This window comes from Tamandua tetradactyla, chromosome X (genome assembly GCF_023851605.1).
Source record: "Tamandua tetradactyla isolate mTamTet1 chromosome X, mTamTet1.pri, whole genome shotgun sequence".
Taxonomy (NCBI): Eukaryota; Metazoa; Chordata; class Mammalia; order Pilosa; family Myrmecophagidae; genus Tamandua; species Tamandua tetradactyla.
This window is the reverse complement of record NC_135353.1, coordinates 78,195,165-78,211,602: the sequence shown is the minus strand read 5'-3', so window position 1 is coordinate 78,211,602 and position 16,438 is coordinate 78,195,165. Positions and strand designations below refer to the sequence as shown.

Sequence of the window (16,438 nt, the reverse complement as noted above, 5' to 3'; positions counted from 1 at the left end):
CATTACATCTTGGTTAACAAGGTGAAATCTACTTAATGCGTAAGAATAACCTCTAGGATAACCTCTCAACTCTGTTTGGAATCTCTCAGCCATTGACACTTTGTCTCATTTCACTCTTCCCCCTTTTGGTCGAGAAGGTTTTCTCAATCCCTTGATGCTGGGTTTCATCATTCTAGAGTTTTTCTCAATCCCTTGATGCTGAATCTCAGCTCATTCTGGGATTCCTGTCCCACATTGCCAGGAAGATCCACACCCCTGGGAGTCATGTCCCATGCAGACAGGGGAAGGGTGGTGAATTTGCTTGCTGTGTTGGCTGGAGAGAGAGGCCACATCTGAGCAACAAAAGAGGCTCTCTTGGGGGTGACCTTTAGGCCTAATTTTAAGTAGGCTTGACCTATCCCCTGTGGGGTTAAGTTTCATATGAACAAACCCCAAGACTGGGGACTCAGCCTATAGCTTTAGCTGTCCACACTGCTTGTGAGAATATCAAGAATTCAACTTGGGGAAGTTGAGTTTTCCCTCGTTCTCACCATTCCCCAAAGGGGACTTTGCATATACTTTTCCGCTCACTCATCAAATCACTCTGGGATTCACTGGGGCATCTAGCTGGACCAACCAACAAAATCTCATGTCTTACCCAAGGTTCATCTACTTATGTTATTCAACCAAGCTATCTACATAAGTTATATTAGGAAATGCACTAGTCAAAATATAAATCTTGTACCAAATAAACATTTTTTGCTTTAGTCTCAATCATACATTGAAATTTTAAAATATTAATTACCATCTATTTTCAGTACCCTGCAGTAATGACATTCCTTTGTTCTTCCTCATGTAAAAACATTTTTAAAATTTGTACATTTAGTCACTGTCATTATACACTCTAGACAATCCTAGATTATACCATCTCAATCTTTGTCGTCTATCTTTCTTTCTGATTTCATTTGTGCCCCCAGCCCTCCTTCATCTATCATTCTCACATTCAGCTTCATTCAGTGCTTTAACATAATTGTATTGCAGTTTACATTGATTTCTTGTATAGTTTTTTCCATCCGACTTTTTAGTTAAGTAAATCAGTAAATAATATGTAAATCAGATATGTAAAGGAACAAGAGAGTATGAAATTGTGTCTGTGGGGGTTCTTTATGTCTTAAAAAATAGGCAAAACCTTTCTTGTTCTTTGGAGGACACAATTTTAATTGTTTGAATATTAATCAGTAATGTGCTGGTAATAGACTTTGGTTTCCTTTGAATTTGACTGTATCTTAGAAAATTAATATTTTTCAGGGAATCTGCAAAAATAGTTGAATTTCTATACAACATGTCAATTTAAACAAAATACGAAATATTTACAAAATTTCACATAATAGTATAATTCTGTAATTGTATTATCTTCATTTTAAAATATAAAATTTTAGTGATGCATTTCCATTTTCTTTTGTAGGATATCTGTACTATTCATGCTACATAAAAATTTTTATTAATTCATTAAAGTATTTGTTTTAAAGATTATGAATATATCTTTCGAGGTCTGACATTTCATTGAATGGAAGTTTTCTTTATATGAATACTTATATATATGTGTCTATTTATGTATATGCATAAATTTATGTTAATATACCTGGAGCAGTAATAAATAATATTTGTAGCACATTACATTTATACATGTTATATTTTCTATATTGTGCTATATATGTTCACATACTATATACATGTTGTATAAATAATGGCTGAGCCTAATTATAAACTCAAGCATTTAACCAGATATTTTCACTGAAAGTATTTTAATCATGCAGAATGGTTTCTATGTTTTGTAAAGTTCTGATGCTAATTAAATGACTTAGATTTTTCTGTTTTTCAAATGCATTTGAATGTGTTCAAGTTTTATGGTGGCTATAAAAGAGATCATACTTCATGACATCAGAATAAGTAAAATTCCATATTCTAAAATCTGTGAAAATTTTTTTATACAATGCTCAGTGTATTGGTTTTGTCTGGTTTCTGTTGTTTTCTGAATATAGTTAAGAAATCACCTGATAACATGACCCAGTATTGTTTGATAGTTTTGTTTCAGTGAATTTCTTCATTTCCCTTCAAAGTAAGTGGACAACAAACAAGTTATTACTAAAGAGGAAATTAAGTGTATATAAATTTATTTTGATATATTTTATATGAAATTATATAAACACATTAATACATTTTTTCATATACCCTATAGGTAAGATTTCAGTATATTATTACAAATATGAATATTTGGAAATTAACATCTAGAAGTTGCCTTAAATTTGTATTTGGCTTTAATAAAAGCCATTATTTCTTCATTTATAATTGTTCTGTTGAATAAAATTAGAAATAAGAAATGCATCCTGGTTTTATCTACTTAATTTAAAGTACACCATGCTTACATTTCCTTTTAGAGTTCAAGCCCTGCTCTGAACATCCTAGTACCACTTTCGGTATCACCTTTGAGTATCCACAGTTGTGATTATGGATTTGGGTTTGAAAGCTGCAACATTAATGGACACATGTTTAAAGATCTTCCAGGTGATATATATTAAGCCCAACAATCTCTAGTGTGGCATGCTTCAAAAACTTTTTTTGATCCTGATATTTTGAAAATTATTAGAGGTTTGTAATGCATGTGCTTATAATGTATTACAAAAATGAATATTTAATTCCCAAGTTGGTATTTTGTGATTAGACTAAGCAAAAATGAAAGGTGGGGGAGGAGACTATACATACAGCTTGATAAAAAGTCCTAAAGTCTTTTTGCTTTAAAATCACAAAATATCATTTAAAATAGATTTGTTTATACAACTTTTCACGCCATACTTGGGACTGTTGTGCTTGAATATATCCTTGCATTTGGTTTCCCTTAATATAATAGATCTATATTTGCATTTTTTTTACCAAAGGCATATGAACCTTTTAACTGCATGAGTTCTACAATCTTTGATTAGTCTGTTTAGTCAAAGTGACAGCATTTAATTTGGGTAGTTAGCAATTAGTTTTTTTTCATTGTAAAAGTGATAGTTAATTTTTAATGTGATAATCAAAATCTGGAGCATGAAAAGAAAATTCACTGATTGTAATGAGGTTCTTTTATTTTGAAGTAGAAAAGCTTAGCTACATGAATTTCCTTTTAGGAAACTAGGTGCCTGTGTCAAAGTTTGAAATTCTTCTCTTGGCAAATGAATAATAATATTGCTGTGGCCTTTATTATTTAAGTATGCTGTCCAACTGTTATTTGTTAAGTTTTGTGTTTATATTTAGGATCTAAAAGAAAAAGAGAATGATGAGCTTGATATTCAGTTGAAAGTATTTGATGAGAACAAAGAGGACGACTTAACTGAATTATCACACCGCCTCAATGACATTCGAGCAGAAATGGAATATCCTTTTGAAAAACCACGAACATAATTTTCCATGTATTATGAAAGAGGGATTCGTGGGTGATTTTATGGCCCATTATTAGAGTTCCTGTCTGCTAACCCAATTTATATCCATTATAACTTCACAGTGATGCTGTCATTATGATTCATGCTGAGGAATTGTAAGACTGTCCTGACAATTTACACAGACTATACTGTAATCTTCACAATGGCTTCCTGTGTTATATGTATACTCTACTCAGTGGTCTTGATAGACAAGTGCCTAAGGCAGTTTATCTCACTAATAAGGATTTTCGGGGAAAAGTTCACTAAGTTCATGTGTGTCTATAAGTAATGTACTTTTCCAGTTTATTAAATTGCGGTCCAATGATTTAGAAGTATAATTCAGTTCAAACAAATGACTTATTCCTTATACAAATGCTTTGTGTTCCTTAGCTATATTTATTTAAATACAGTAGTATCTGACTGTATAACAAGGCCGAGTGGTAGAAGCATCTGAATCAAACAGAGCTGGCATGTAATCTTCCTGTGGCAACAACATACATGAAATTTTATTTTATCTAAGAGATTGTTGTCATAGTATTGGTAACCATTTGTTTCCCACACATTTAATTTCTCGGGGGTTCTAGGGACGTCATGAAATACTTCAGAGCCCCAGTGACTTTGGAGCTGGATTTCTTCTTTATGAAGTCGTCTTCTTCTTCTCAGGGGCTTTTCAGCTCCTGCCCAAAGTGGAAAATATCATCCCTCATGCAAACTCCCATGTACTTTGTTTACTTTGCTGTTATCTCTCTTATTTATGTGTACTTCTCTGCCCTTATGAGATTGAGGGCAGAAATGTTAGGTTTCATCTTTTTCCAGTGCTTCCATCAAAAGCACCTTACACATAGGGTATTGGATGAATGTGGGCATTATTAATAATTGAATATTATTATTGTAAGGAATAATTTCTAACATTTTCTTATCCATCATTAGAGATACCAGCCTGCAGCGTTTTCCTTAATAATAAAAATATTTTATATTAATTAATAAATATCTTGCTTTCTTGGTTCTTACAGAATTCTGTTATAACCAATCTTTACCATAAAGCTGGTTTTAATTAATTCTGTATCCAGTTAAGGGACCTTATGAGAATTTAATGCAGACTGTTACATGGGTCTAAGAAGTAAACCATCATATATGTAATTCTAATTTAGAAAATTTTGATATTTAAGGTTATTTTTAGGATGTTATATGCCTCCTCTTTTACCTTTCTTTTATATTGATTTTCCAGCTCCTCATTTTTATTATTAAAGTAAATCTATGTTTGAAATCTGTAGTTTCTAAATAAGTGCATTTAAACTTTCACTCTCTTTGACATCCTAAGAAAAATATGTTTCAATGTCCATTGTCTTTATTCTCCATCTGTTGTCAGATAATTTGATACAAATGAATATAAACAATAATGATTTCAGATTTAATGAGTATTTCATTTGAAAAAATAAAACTGCCTTTGTGACCTATAGTATATTTGAATATACACACAATATTTGTTTGCCTCATATCTTATGTGGCAATAAAAGTAGAGGAGCAGTTGCTTGCATGACTGAGTAATAGGTGCAGAAAGTGATGTACCTATTCACTGTTTGTAGGAAGCTATAAGTGTGTGGTGCTTCCACAAGAGGATAGGGATGGGGTTGCCATATGATTCTGAAACCCTATTGCTCAGTATATATGTGGAAGATTTGAGCGTGGGGACAAGAAAGGATATTTGCGCACTGATGTTTATGGTGGTAGTGTTTGGTATTTGCAATGGATGGAGGTAGACTGAGGAATGAAAATAGGAACCGAGGTTTTTACTTAAAACAGACGATGGAATGGCTGCAAGAATGAATGAAATTGTGAGGCATGGAACTAGGTGAATGAACTTTAAGGACTGTATGTTGATTGAAATGTCAGAAACAAAAAGACAAATATTATCATGCCTCACTCATATACAAACTCAGAAAATTGAAATTGAGAGCAGGGTTATTAGGTTGGGGCCTATTGTAAAGGGTCCTAGAGTATAAGCTCTTACAGAAGCCACATATATTTAGGACATTTCTAAATTCTGAGATACTGAGTTCCTTGTATATAATCTGGTCATTTCCTGAAACTTTGGGTATTTATGTGATATCTGCGACTCAGAGCTTTAGAGCACTGAAGCTATGAAAAGTCAGCATTACCCCATTCAGAACTGTTAAGAAAACCTGAAAAAGTGATCAGACTTCATCTACAGATATGAATGAAACTGATCTGGATAGGACTAAGTTAAATCAGAATGCTGGGAGGGGCCAAGATGGTGGCTTAGCAATGTGCGCGTTTTAGTTCGTCCTCCAGAACAACTACTAAATAACAAGAAACAATACAGAACAGCTCCCGGAGCCACATCAGTGACCAAACACACAGTGTACCCCAGTCTGCACCAGCTGGACCGGCTGCAAGCCTCCCCAAAACTGTGAGTTCCCCAAGCTGCGGCGGCCAGCGCCCGGCGCACCTCCCCCATAGGCAGCTCCCCAGAGGGAAAGGAAAGAGACTGTAAACCTGGTCAAGGCAGAGGTCGCTCATTGGGCTCACGGAAAAAGAGGAAAGGGGAGGAAATGGATGCTTTAGTGGCTGTGTCTCTATGGAGACTTGGCAGCCTCTGGATTCAGTGGCAGGTCTTCTCGGGCTGCAACTGCCCCAGGCATAGGCAGAAATGGGCCGCTTTCAGGGCTGTTTCCCACCTGTGCCTTTCCCAGGAGAGGGATGAAGCCCAACTCAAGTGGAATCCCTCCCTCAAGGAATTCAGACCCCAGGGCTTGGCAATTTGAAGCCATTAACCACCCTACAACCTCTTCCCCATCTCCACCACGCCCCCAGCAGGTAGAGTTTCCCAAAGTTAAAAGTGCTGCAACATCTTTTGCTGGTGCGACCCGCAGGCAGACACGCGACATACTGGGCAGGATAAGAAAAACAGAGCCCAGAGACTTCACAGGAAAGTCTTTTAACCTGCTGGGTCTTACCCTCAGGGAAAACTGACGCAGGTGACTCCTTGCCCCTGATAGGACCCAGTTTAGTCTGGGAAAACCCGGCTTGAGTCTATAATACCTACGTAGACCCTCCTAAGGGTGGGGAGGGAAAAGGCACCATACAAGCAGAGCAAGAAACAAAAAAACAAGAACTGAAAAATTATCCTCTGTTAAACAAAACCTAAGCTAGAGGTCCAGAAAAAGCTGAACTGAAGGTCAAAGAACAGATAGACAACAAATCCATCTAGCAAGAAAACCCTTGGTAAGAGAAGTGAAAGCAATCACCAGAATAAACTAATTAAGGCAATTAAATGTCTAAACACCAGCAAAAAGTAACAAATCACACCAGGAAAATTGAAGATATGGCCCAGTCAAAGGAACAAACCAATAGTTCAAATGAGATAGAAGAGCTGAAGCAACTAATACAGAATATATGAACAGACATGGAAAACCTCATCAAAAACCAAATCAATGAATTGAGGGAAGATATGAAGAAGGCAAGGAACGAACAAAAAGAAGAAATAGAAAGTCTGAAAAAATAAATCACGGAACTTAAGGGGATGAAAGATACAGTAGAAGAGATGGAAAAAACAGTGGAAACCTACAATGGTAGATTTCAAGAGACAGAGGTTAGGATTAGTGAACTGGAGGATGGAACATCTGAAGTCCGACAAGATACATAAACTATAGGGAAAAAAATGGAAAAATATGAGCAGGGACTCAGGGAACTGAATGATAATATGAAGTGCACAAATATATGTGTTGTGGGGGTCCCGGAAGGAGAAGAGAAGGGAAAAGGAGGAGAAAAACTAATGGAAAAAATTATCACTGAAAATTTCCCAACTCTTATGAAAGACCTAAAATTACAGATCCAAGAAGTGCACCGTAGCCCAAAGAGAATAGATCCAAATAGGCATTCTCCAAGACACTTACTAGTCAGAATGTCAGAGGTCAAAGAGAAAGAGAGGATCTTGAAAGCAGTAAGAGAAAAGCAATCCATCACATACAAGGGAAACCCAATAAGACTATGTGTAGATTTCTCAGCAGAAACCATGGAGGCGAGAAGACAGGGGATGATATATTTAAATTACTAAAAGAGAAAACTGGCAACCAAGAATTCTATACCCACTAAAATTGTCCTTCAAAAATGAGCGAGAAATTAAAACATTTTCAGACAAAAAAATCACTGGAGAATTTGTGACCAAGAGACCAGCTCTGCAGGAAATACTAAAGGGAGCACTAGAGACAGATATGAAAAGATAGATGAGAGAGGTGTGGAGAAGAGTGTAGAAAGAAGGAAAATTAGATATGACATACAAAATACAAAAGGCAAAATGGTAGAGGAAAGTACTACCCAAACAATAATAACACTAAATGTGAATGGATTGAACTCCCCAATCAAAAGACATAGACTGGCAGAATGGATTAAAAAACAGACTCCTTCTATATGCTATCTACAGGAAACAAATCTTAGACCAAAGATAAACATAGGTTTAAAGTGAAAGGTTGGGAAAGATATTTCATGCAAATAACAACCAGAAAATAGCAGGAGTAGCTATACTAATATCCAACAAAGTAGACTTCAAATGTAAAACAATTAAAAGAGACAAAGAAGGATACTATCTACTAATAAAAGGAACAATTCAACAAGAAGACATAACAATCATAAATATTTATGCACCGAACCAGAATGCCCCAAAATACGTGAGGAATACCCTGCAAATACTGAAAAGGGAAATAGACACATCTACCATAATAGTTGAAGACTTCAATTCCCCACTCTCATCAATGGACAGAACATCTGGACAGAGGATCAATAAAGAAACAGAGAAGTTGAATATTACAATAAATGAGCTAGACTTAACAGACATTTATCGGACATTACACCCCACAACAGCAGGATATACTTTTTTCTCAAGTGCTCATGGATCATTCTCAAAGATAGACCATATGCTGGGTCACAAAGCAAGTCTCAACAAATTTTAAAAGATTGAAATCATACGAAACACTTTCTCAGATCATAAGGGAATGAAGTAGGAAATTAATAATAGGCAAAGCGCCAGAAAATTCACAAACTTGTGGAGGCTCAACAACACACTCTTAAACAACCAGTGGGCAAAGGAAGAAATTACAAGAGAAATCAGTAAATATCTCGAGGTAAATGAAAATGAAAACACAACATATCAAAACTTATGGGATGGAGCAAAGGCAGTGCTAAGAGGGAAATTTATTGCCCTAAAAGCCTATATCAAAAAAGAAGAAAGGGCAAAAAAAATACAGGAATTAACTGTCCATTTGGAAGAACTGGAGAAAGAACAGCAAACTAAACCCAAAGCAAGCAAAAGGAAAGAAATAACAAAGATTAGAGCAGAAATAAATGAAATTGAGAACATGAAAACAATTGAGAACATCAAAACCAGAAGTTGGTTCTATGAGAAAATCAATAAGATTGATGTTCCCTTAGCAAGATTGACAAAAAGAAGAAGAGAGAGGATGCAAATAAATAAGATCAGAAATGGAAGAGGAGACATAACTACTGACCCCACAGAAATAAAGGAGGTAATAACGGGATACTATAAGCAACTTTATGCAAATAAATACAACAATGTAGATGAAATGGGCAACTTCCTAGAAAGGCATGAACAACTAACTTTGACTGAAGAAATAGATGACCTCAACAAACCAATCACAAGTAAAGAAATTGAATCAGTCATTCAAAAGCTTCCCAAAAAGAAAAGTCCAGGACCAGACGGCTTCACATGTGAATTCTACCAAACATTCCAGAAAGAATTAATAGCAATCCTGCTCAAACTCTTCAAAATTTCAAGTGGAAGGAAAGCTACCTAATTCATTCTATGAAACCAACATCACCATCATACCAAAACCAGGTAAAGATATTACAAAAAAAGAAAACTACAGACCAATCTCTCTAATGAATATAGATGCAAAAATCCTCAACAAAATTCTAGCAGATCGAATCCAGCAACACATTAAAAGAATTATACATCATGACCAAGTAGAATTCATCCCAGGTATGCAAGGATGGATCAACATAAGAAAATCAATTAATGTAATACACCATATCAACAAATCAAAGCAGAAAAATCACATGATCATCTCAATTGATGCAGAGAAGGCATTTGAGAAAATTCAACATCATTTCCTGTTGAAAACACTTCAAAGGATAGGAATACAAGAGAATTTCCTTAAAATGATAAAGGGAATATATGAAAAACTCACAGCTAATATCATCCTCAATGGGGAAAAACTGAAAACTTTCCCCCTAAGATCAGGAACAAGACAAGGATGTCCACCATCACCACTGTTATTCAACATTGTGTTGGAAGTTCTAGCCAGAGCAATTAGACAAGAAAAAGAAATACACGACATCAAAATTGGAAAGGAAGAAGTAAAACTATCACTGTTTGCAGATGATATGATACTATATGTCGAAAATCCTGAGAAATCCACAGCAAAACTACTAGAGCTAATAAATGAGTACAGCAAAGTGGCAGGTTACAAGATCAACATTCAAAAATCTGTAGTGTTTCTATACACTAGTAATGAACAGTCTGAGGGGGAAATCAAGAAACAAATTCCATTTACAATTGCAACTAAAAGAATAAAATACTTAGGAATAAATTTAACTAAAGAGACAAAAGACCTCTACAAAGAAAACTACAACAAACTGTTAAAAGAAATCACAGAAGACCTAAATAGATGGAAGGGCATACCGTGTTCATGGATTGGAAGACTATATATAGTTAAGATGTCAATTCTACCTAAATTGATTTACAGATTCAACACAATACCGATCAAAATCCCAACAACTTATTTTTCAGAAATAGAAAAACCAATAAGCAAATTTATCTGGAAGGGCAGGGTGCCCCGAATTGCTAAAAACATCTTGAGGAAAAAAAACGAAGCTGGAGGTCTCGCGCTGCCTGACTTTAAGGCATATTATGAAGCCACAGTGGTCAAAACAGCATGGTACTTGCATAAAGATAGATATATTGACCAATGGAATTGAATAGAGTGTTCAGATATTGACCCTCTCATCTATGGACATTTGATCTTTGATAAGGCAGTCAAGCCAACTCACCTGGGACAGAACTGTCTCTTCAATAAATGGTGCCTAGAGAATTGGATATCCATATGCAAAAGAATGAAAGAGGACCTGTATCTCACACCCTATACAAAAGTTAACTCAAAATGGATCAAAGATCTAAACATCAGGTCTAAGACCATAAAACAGAGGAAAATGTAGGGAAATATCTTATAAATCTTATAAGTGGAGGCAGTTTTATAGACCTTACACCTAAAGCAAGAGCACTGAAGAAAGAAAGAAAGAAATGGGAGCTCCTCAGAATTAAACACTTTTGTGCATCAAAGAACTTCATCAAGAAAGTAGAAAGACAGCCTACACAATGGGAGACAATATTTGGAAATGACATATCAGATAAAGGTCTAGTATCCAGAATTTATAAAGAGATTGTTCAACTCAACAACAAAAAGACAGCCAATGCAATTACAAAATGGGGAAAAAGACTTGAACAGACACTTCTCAGGAGAGGAAATACAAATGACCAAAAGGCACATAAAGAGATGCTCAACGTCCCTAGCCATTAGAGAAATGCAAATGAAAACCACAATGAGATATCATCTCACACCCCCCAGAATGGCCATTATGAACAAAGCAGAAAATGACAAGTGCTGGAGAGGATGTGGAGAAAGAAGCACACTTATTCACTGTTGGTGGGAATGTCAAATGGTGCAACCACTGTGGAAGGCAGTTTGGCGGTTCCTCAAAAAGCTGCATGTAGAATTGCCATATGACCCAGCAATACCATTGCTAGGTATCTACTCAGAGGACATAAGGGCAAAGACACAAACAGACATTTCCACACCAATGCTTATAGCAGCATTATTTACAATTGCAAGGAGATGGAAACAGCCAAAATGTCCATCAACAGATGAGTGGCTAAACTAACTGTGGTATATACATACGATGGAATATTATGCAGCTTTAAGACAGAATAAACTTATGACGTATGTAACAACATGGATGGACCTTGAGAACATTATGCTGAGTTAGACTAGCCAAAAACTAAAGGACAAATACTGTATGGTCTCACTGATATGAGCTGACATTAGTGAATAAACTTGCAATATTTTGTTCGTAACAGAGACCATCAGGAGATAGAAATAGGGTAAGATAATGGGTAATTGGAGCTGAAGGTATACAAACTGTGCAACAGGTCTGGATACAAAAACTCAGAAATGGACAGCACAATCCTACCTAACTAATACAATTATGTTAAAACACTGAATGAAGCTGCATGTGAGAGTGATAGAGGGAGGAGGGCTGGGGACATATTGAAATCAGAAAGAAAGATAGATGTTAAAGATTGAGATGGTATAATCTAGGAATACCTAGAGTGTATAACAATAGTGAAATATACAAGGTACAATTTTAAAAATGTTTTTGCATGAGGAAGAACAAAGGAACGTCATTATTGCAGGGTACTGAAAATAGATGGTAATTAGTATTTAAAAAAAAATCAGAATGCTGGGTAAAGGATGATACAGCCCATATTTTCAAACTTCAATCTATGTTGAACTCAAAGTGAAAGATGTTTATTTGGTGCAAATTTTATATTTTGGGTAGCACATTATCTAATTTAACTTGTATGGTCAGTTTTATTGAACACCATAATTATATCGAATCTTGAATGGGATGTGAGATCTTGTTGGTTTGTACAGGTTTAGTTTGATACCACCCTGATGTAGTCTAAAGTAATTTGGGCAGAGAATAAAAAGTATTTTCAATTCCCCTTAGGAGACTGTGGATACAGGAGGAAATATTCAACTTCCCCATCTGGGGAATTCCTGATATTCTTGCAAGTAGTTCGGACAACCACCTCAATAGGCTGAGCCCTCAATCTTGGGGCTCACCCGTGTGAACCTTATTCCTGGAAAGGATAGGCTAAGCCTATTTGTGATTATGCTTAAAGTCACCCTGAGAGAACCTCTTTTGTTTCTCAGATGTGGCCTCTCTGTTTAAGCCAACTTGGCAGGTGAACTCCCTATCCTCCCTTCGATGTGACACATGACTCCTAGGGGTATAAATCTTCCTGGCAACACAGGACCCGACTCCCAGGGATGAGCCAGGGGTGGGCATCAAGGGAAAGAGAAAGCCTTCTTGACCAAACGGGTAAAGAGAAAAATGAGACAAAATACAGTTTCAGTGGCTGAAAGATTTCAGACAGATTCGGGAGGTTATCCTGGAGGTTATTCTTACACATTGTATAGATAATCCCCTTTTAAGTTTATGGTGCATTGAAGTGGTTAGAGGGAAGTACCTGAAACTGTTGAACTGTGTTCCAGTAGCCTTGACTCTTTAAGAAGACTGTATAACCATAAAACTTTTATAATGTGACTGTGTGATAATTAAATCCTGTGTCTGATACTCCTTTAATCTAGAATATGGACAGATGAGTTACAAAATAAAAGAATAAAATATAAATAAATAATATGGGGAGATAAAGGGTAAAAATTGGGTAGATTGAAATGCTGTGGGTCAATGAGAGGGAGTGGTAATGTTTATGGAATGTAGGCTTTTTTTTTCCATTTTCTGGAGTAATGCAAATGTTCTAAGAATAATCATGGTGAAGAATACACAACTATGTGATGACATTATGAGCTATTGATTGTATAGTATGATTGGACTGCACGTGTGTGGACATGTCTATAAATATTTTTATATATGTAATGAATATTTAAACTGTTGTTTTTAGGTTATAACAGTCAACTGTTTTTGGAAATGGTTTTTAAGTTCTTTCTAGTTACAAGGTTAAAATGATTCTATAGATTAAATTTGTTTGTATAAATGTTTGAATAGTTGTTTTTAGAGTTGATGCTTTATACACAGTAGTGGAAGGACAATGATGAATCAGTGTTTAAAAATTTAAACTGCTTATTATGAATAGAAATTTCATTAAGAATCTGATTTTTTTCCTTTACTTACTTTCTACTGACATGAATGAAGTGTACCATCTTTTGTATAATATGTTGAAGGACACTACTGCTGAAAATTACCTATTATCCATTCTACAACATTTTTTGCTTATCAGAAATGATTATTATATCAGGTAAGATACAGTTCTGAAAATACTTATTTTCATTATTTCAATTGGATATTAAGTGAGAATGAACAATGTAATGGGGCTTAGAGTATGTATATATGCAAAACTAGAGTGTAAAAGTTTGACACTTTTAGGTAACATTTTCAAAAAGATGTCCATTTATTTTTAATTGGGCCAGATGAGAGAATCTTCTTTTAAAATTGGGGTACCTCAGCAACAGGACTTTTATTTGCAACGTATCCAACAGATTTTACTGGGCTATGATGAATTGTCTTTGGTAAATTATAGAATTACAGAATAAGCACTGACAATTCTGTGGTAGAATTTTTAAGTTCTTATCTCATGCATTTTAAGAAGTAGGGTTTTAACCATTCTTTTTCCTTTATAGAATTTATCTAGCAATAGATGTGCTCTTAATATCTGAGAAAATGATTAATATTTCAATTTTTTGTCCAGTAATGCAGTTTTTCAACGTTAGTCATTATAACCCATAAAGTCAGACATTTTAGATTCTAGTACATGGAAATATATCTGAAAACCAGAAAGAAAAATTTTGTGAGTGACTGAAATTACTTATAACCTGGTCACAGATTTAACTCTCTTCAAGAGACTTTTCATTGTCCTTTAATATTGATTTCCATGAATTTCTGATAACTTTGGTTGTCTGATTTCTCAAAACCTTTTTGATTAAAAGGAAAAAGAAGGCTGCCATGAGGTCAGGTACAGTTGTAACAAAAATGACATTAAAGGAAGATAGAGTACTGTATACAATAACTGATAGACATCACTATATTACAGTCATAGAAAAATGTTTAAAAATATTACGTGCTCTCCTTTTTAAGGAAGAAAGATGGTAATTCATTTTAAATGTTTATGGTTTTCTAAAATAAGTTCTGCCAGTTAAAGGGGCACTGTCCCTGTTTTTTTGTAACTTTGAATAAATTAGAAATTGCTCTTCTATCTAATCTTATATATACTAAGAACATCTATTTGAGGTAGAATTGTGATAAGCACATTTATTCCATTTATGGGTAATTAACCTGGCCTCAAGGAGAAAAATTATGTTTTCCTTATTTACTCAAAGAGTAGTTGATTAGACCCAAATTAAAATCTAACATTATTTTCCCTAGATCTAATGATGACTTGAAATAGGCCCAGATGTCTAATATATATTACTATTTATTCTTATTCTTGGGACCATCCCCGTGACTAAAGATAGAGAAGAGCAATCTGAGTTTATTTTGCTTCATCTCAAACTTTTAGTAAGCTGGCTACTTATCAACTCACTATGTTTATATTACTATTTGTATTTATGTCACTATTTGTCTGAAATAGTGCTTATTACTGATTTTTCTCAGTTGAATTTATTAGCTACTGATAAAATACTGAATTTTCCTAAGATATTAATGCAAGAAGTGCTTTTTTTTTTTAAATTTTGCAGTATGCAAGTAGGCATGCTCAAATCCAGAATTACCTTGGTAGATCACTTTTTTAGTTTATAAAAGTTGCTGGAATGCAATTTTCCAGAAGCAGAATGGCTTTTAAAAAGGGTGATTTATTAACTTGCAAGTTTATAGTTCTAAGTGTATGAAAATAGATATAAAAATGTCCAAACTAAGGTATCCAGGCAAACATATACTATGGCTCAAGAAGCCCAATGACATTTGGGGTTTCTCTCTCAGGTGGAAGGGCACAGGACAATCAATGTCTGCTAGTTTTCTCTCCAGGCTTCTTCAAGGGCTTCCCTGGGGGTATTTTCTTTATGCATCTCCAATGGTCTCTGGCTGTGTTGCCTCTGTTGGTTCTAAAGCTTTTTCCAAAATGTTTCCCTTCTAAAGGGCTCCAGTAAGCAACCCTACCTTGAATGGGTGGAGACACATCTCCTGGACACCATCTAATCAAAAGGTCCTACCCACAATTGGGTGGGTCACATCTCTTTGGAAACAGTAAAAAATATCCCATCCTGTGATACTGAATGAGGGTTAAAGGATATGTCTTTTCTGGGGTTACGTAATATTTTCAAACTGGCACACTCACCAAATTAAGATATCTTTTAAAACTTTGGACACTTTGAACAAATTCAGGCTATAGCCATGCATATTAAGTTTGTATACTTCTATTAAATGGATCTTTTAAAATATGTGCATATGTAGATCTTTTGAATAATCTCTTAAGTAAGTGACTCAGTAGTTTTGTAAGCTGTTATAGCATTCCTGAATAAATGTGCTGTAATAAATTCAAGACTTTGCTTGCCATCCAATGCCAAGATACTCAGCCTTATTGAAATTCAGAATTTGTGGAGGCCTAGAACCATTTCTGTATCCATGGATTCAAAGCTAACAGGTCTTTTATTTTCATGAACTCTAGGAACAATAGCTTAAATTAGGGTTAATAAGCATCTTTGACCACAAATATGAATATCAGCAAACTAGAGCCCTGTGTCACTAAATGTTCTCTTTAGATTACATCACAATGGGTTTTGTACTATAAGGTCCAGGCTATCTTTAAGTTTCTCCTAAGGGAGACTTAAGTGCTAAAAAGTTGGGTTTTATTGTTGTTATTTTAAACAGAGCTAGAAAAAAACTAGGTTCCTTTATCTTGTTGAATACCTTCTTCAGAAAATTGATTTGTGTATATAGAAAAGGTACTTAAGAATGCTTTCTCTCTTTTTTAGGCCACAGTATTACAAAATAATTGAGGAGTGTGTTTCACAGATAGTGCTGCATTGCAGTGGTATGGACCCAGACTTCAAGTATAGGCAAAGATTAGACATCGATTTCACTCATTTGATAGGTATGTATAATCCTCAGTGATTTGGTTGCATTTTGCCTACTTCCTATATAATAGGCAGTTTATAAAGGTAAGTCTCCTA

At 35.1% G+C, this 16,438-nt stretch overlaps 1 protein-coding gene across 5 annotated transcripts in view; it reads left to right on the top strand.

Moving 5' to 3' along the window:
- Positions 1-16,438, top strand: part of DIAPH2 (diaphanous related formin 2) — a 997,375-nt gene that overhangs the window by 323,344 nt on the left and 657,593 nt on the right. For all 5 annotated transcript variants that reach the window (XM_077145442.1, XM_077145441.1, XM_077145438.1 and 2 more), the window contains 3 exons: positions 3,274-3,392; positions 13,456-13,572; positions 16,241-16,359. In XM_077145442.1, coding sequence (XP_077001557.1) covers positions 3,274-3,392; positions 13,456-13,572; positions 16,241-16,359 — 355 coding nt within the window. The remainder of the gene's footprint in view (positions 1-3,273; positions 3,393-13,455; positions 13,573-16,240; positions 16,360-16,438) is intronic.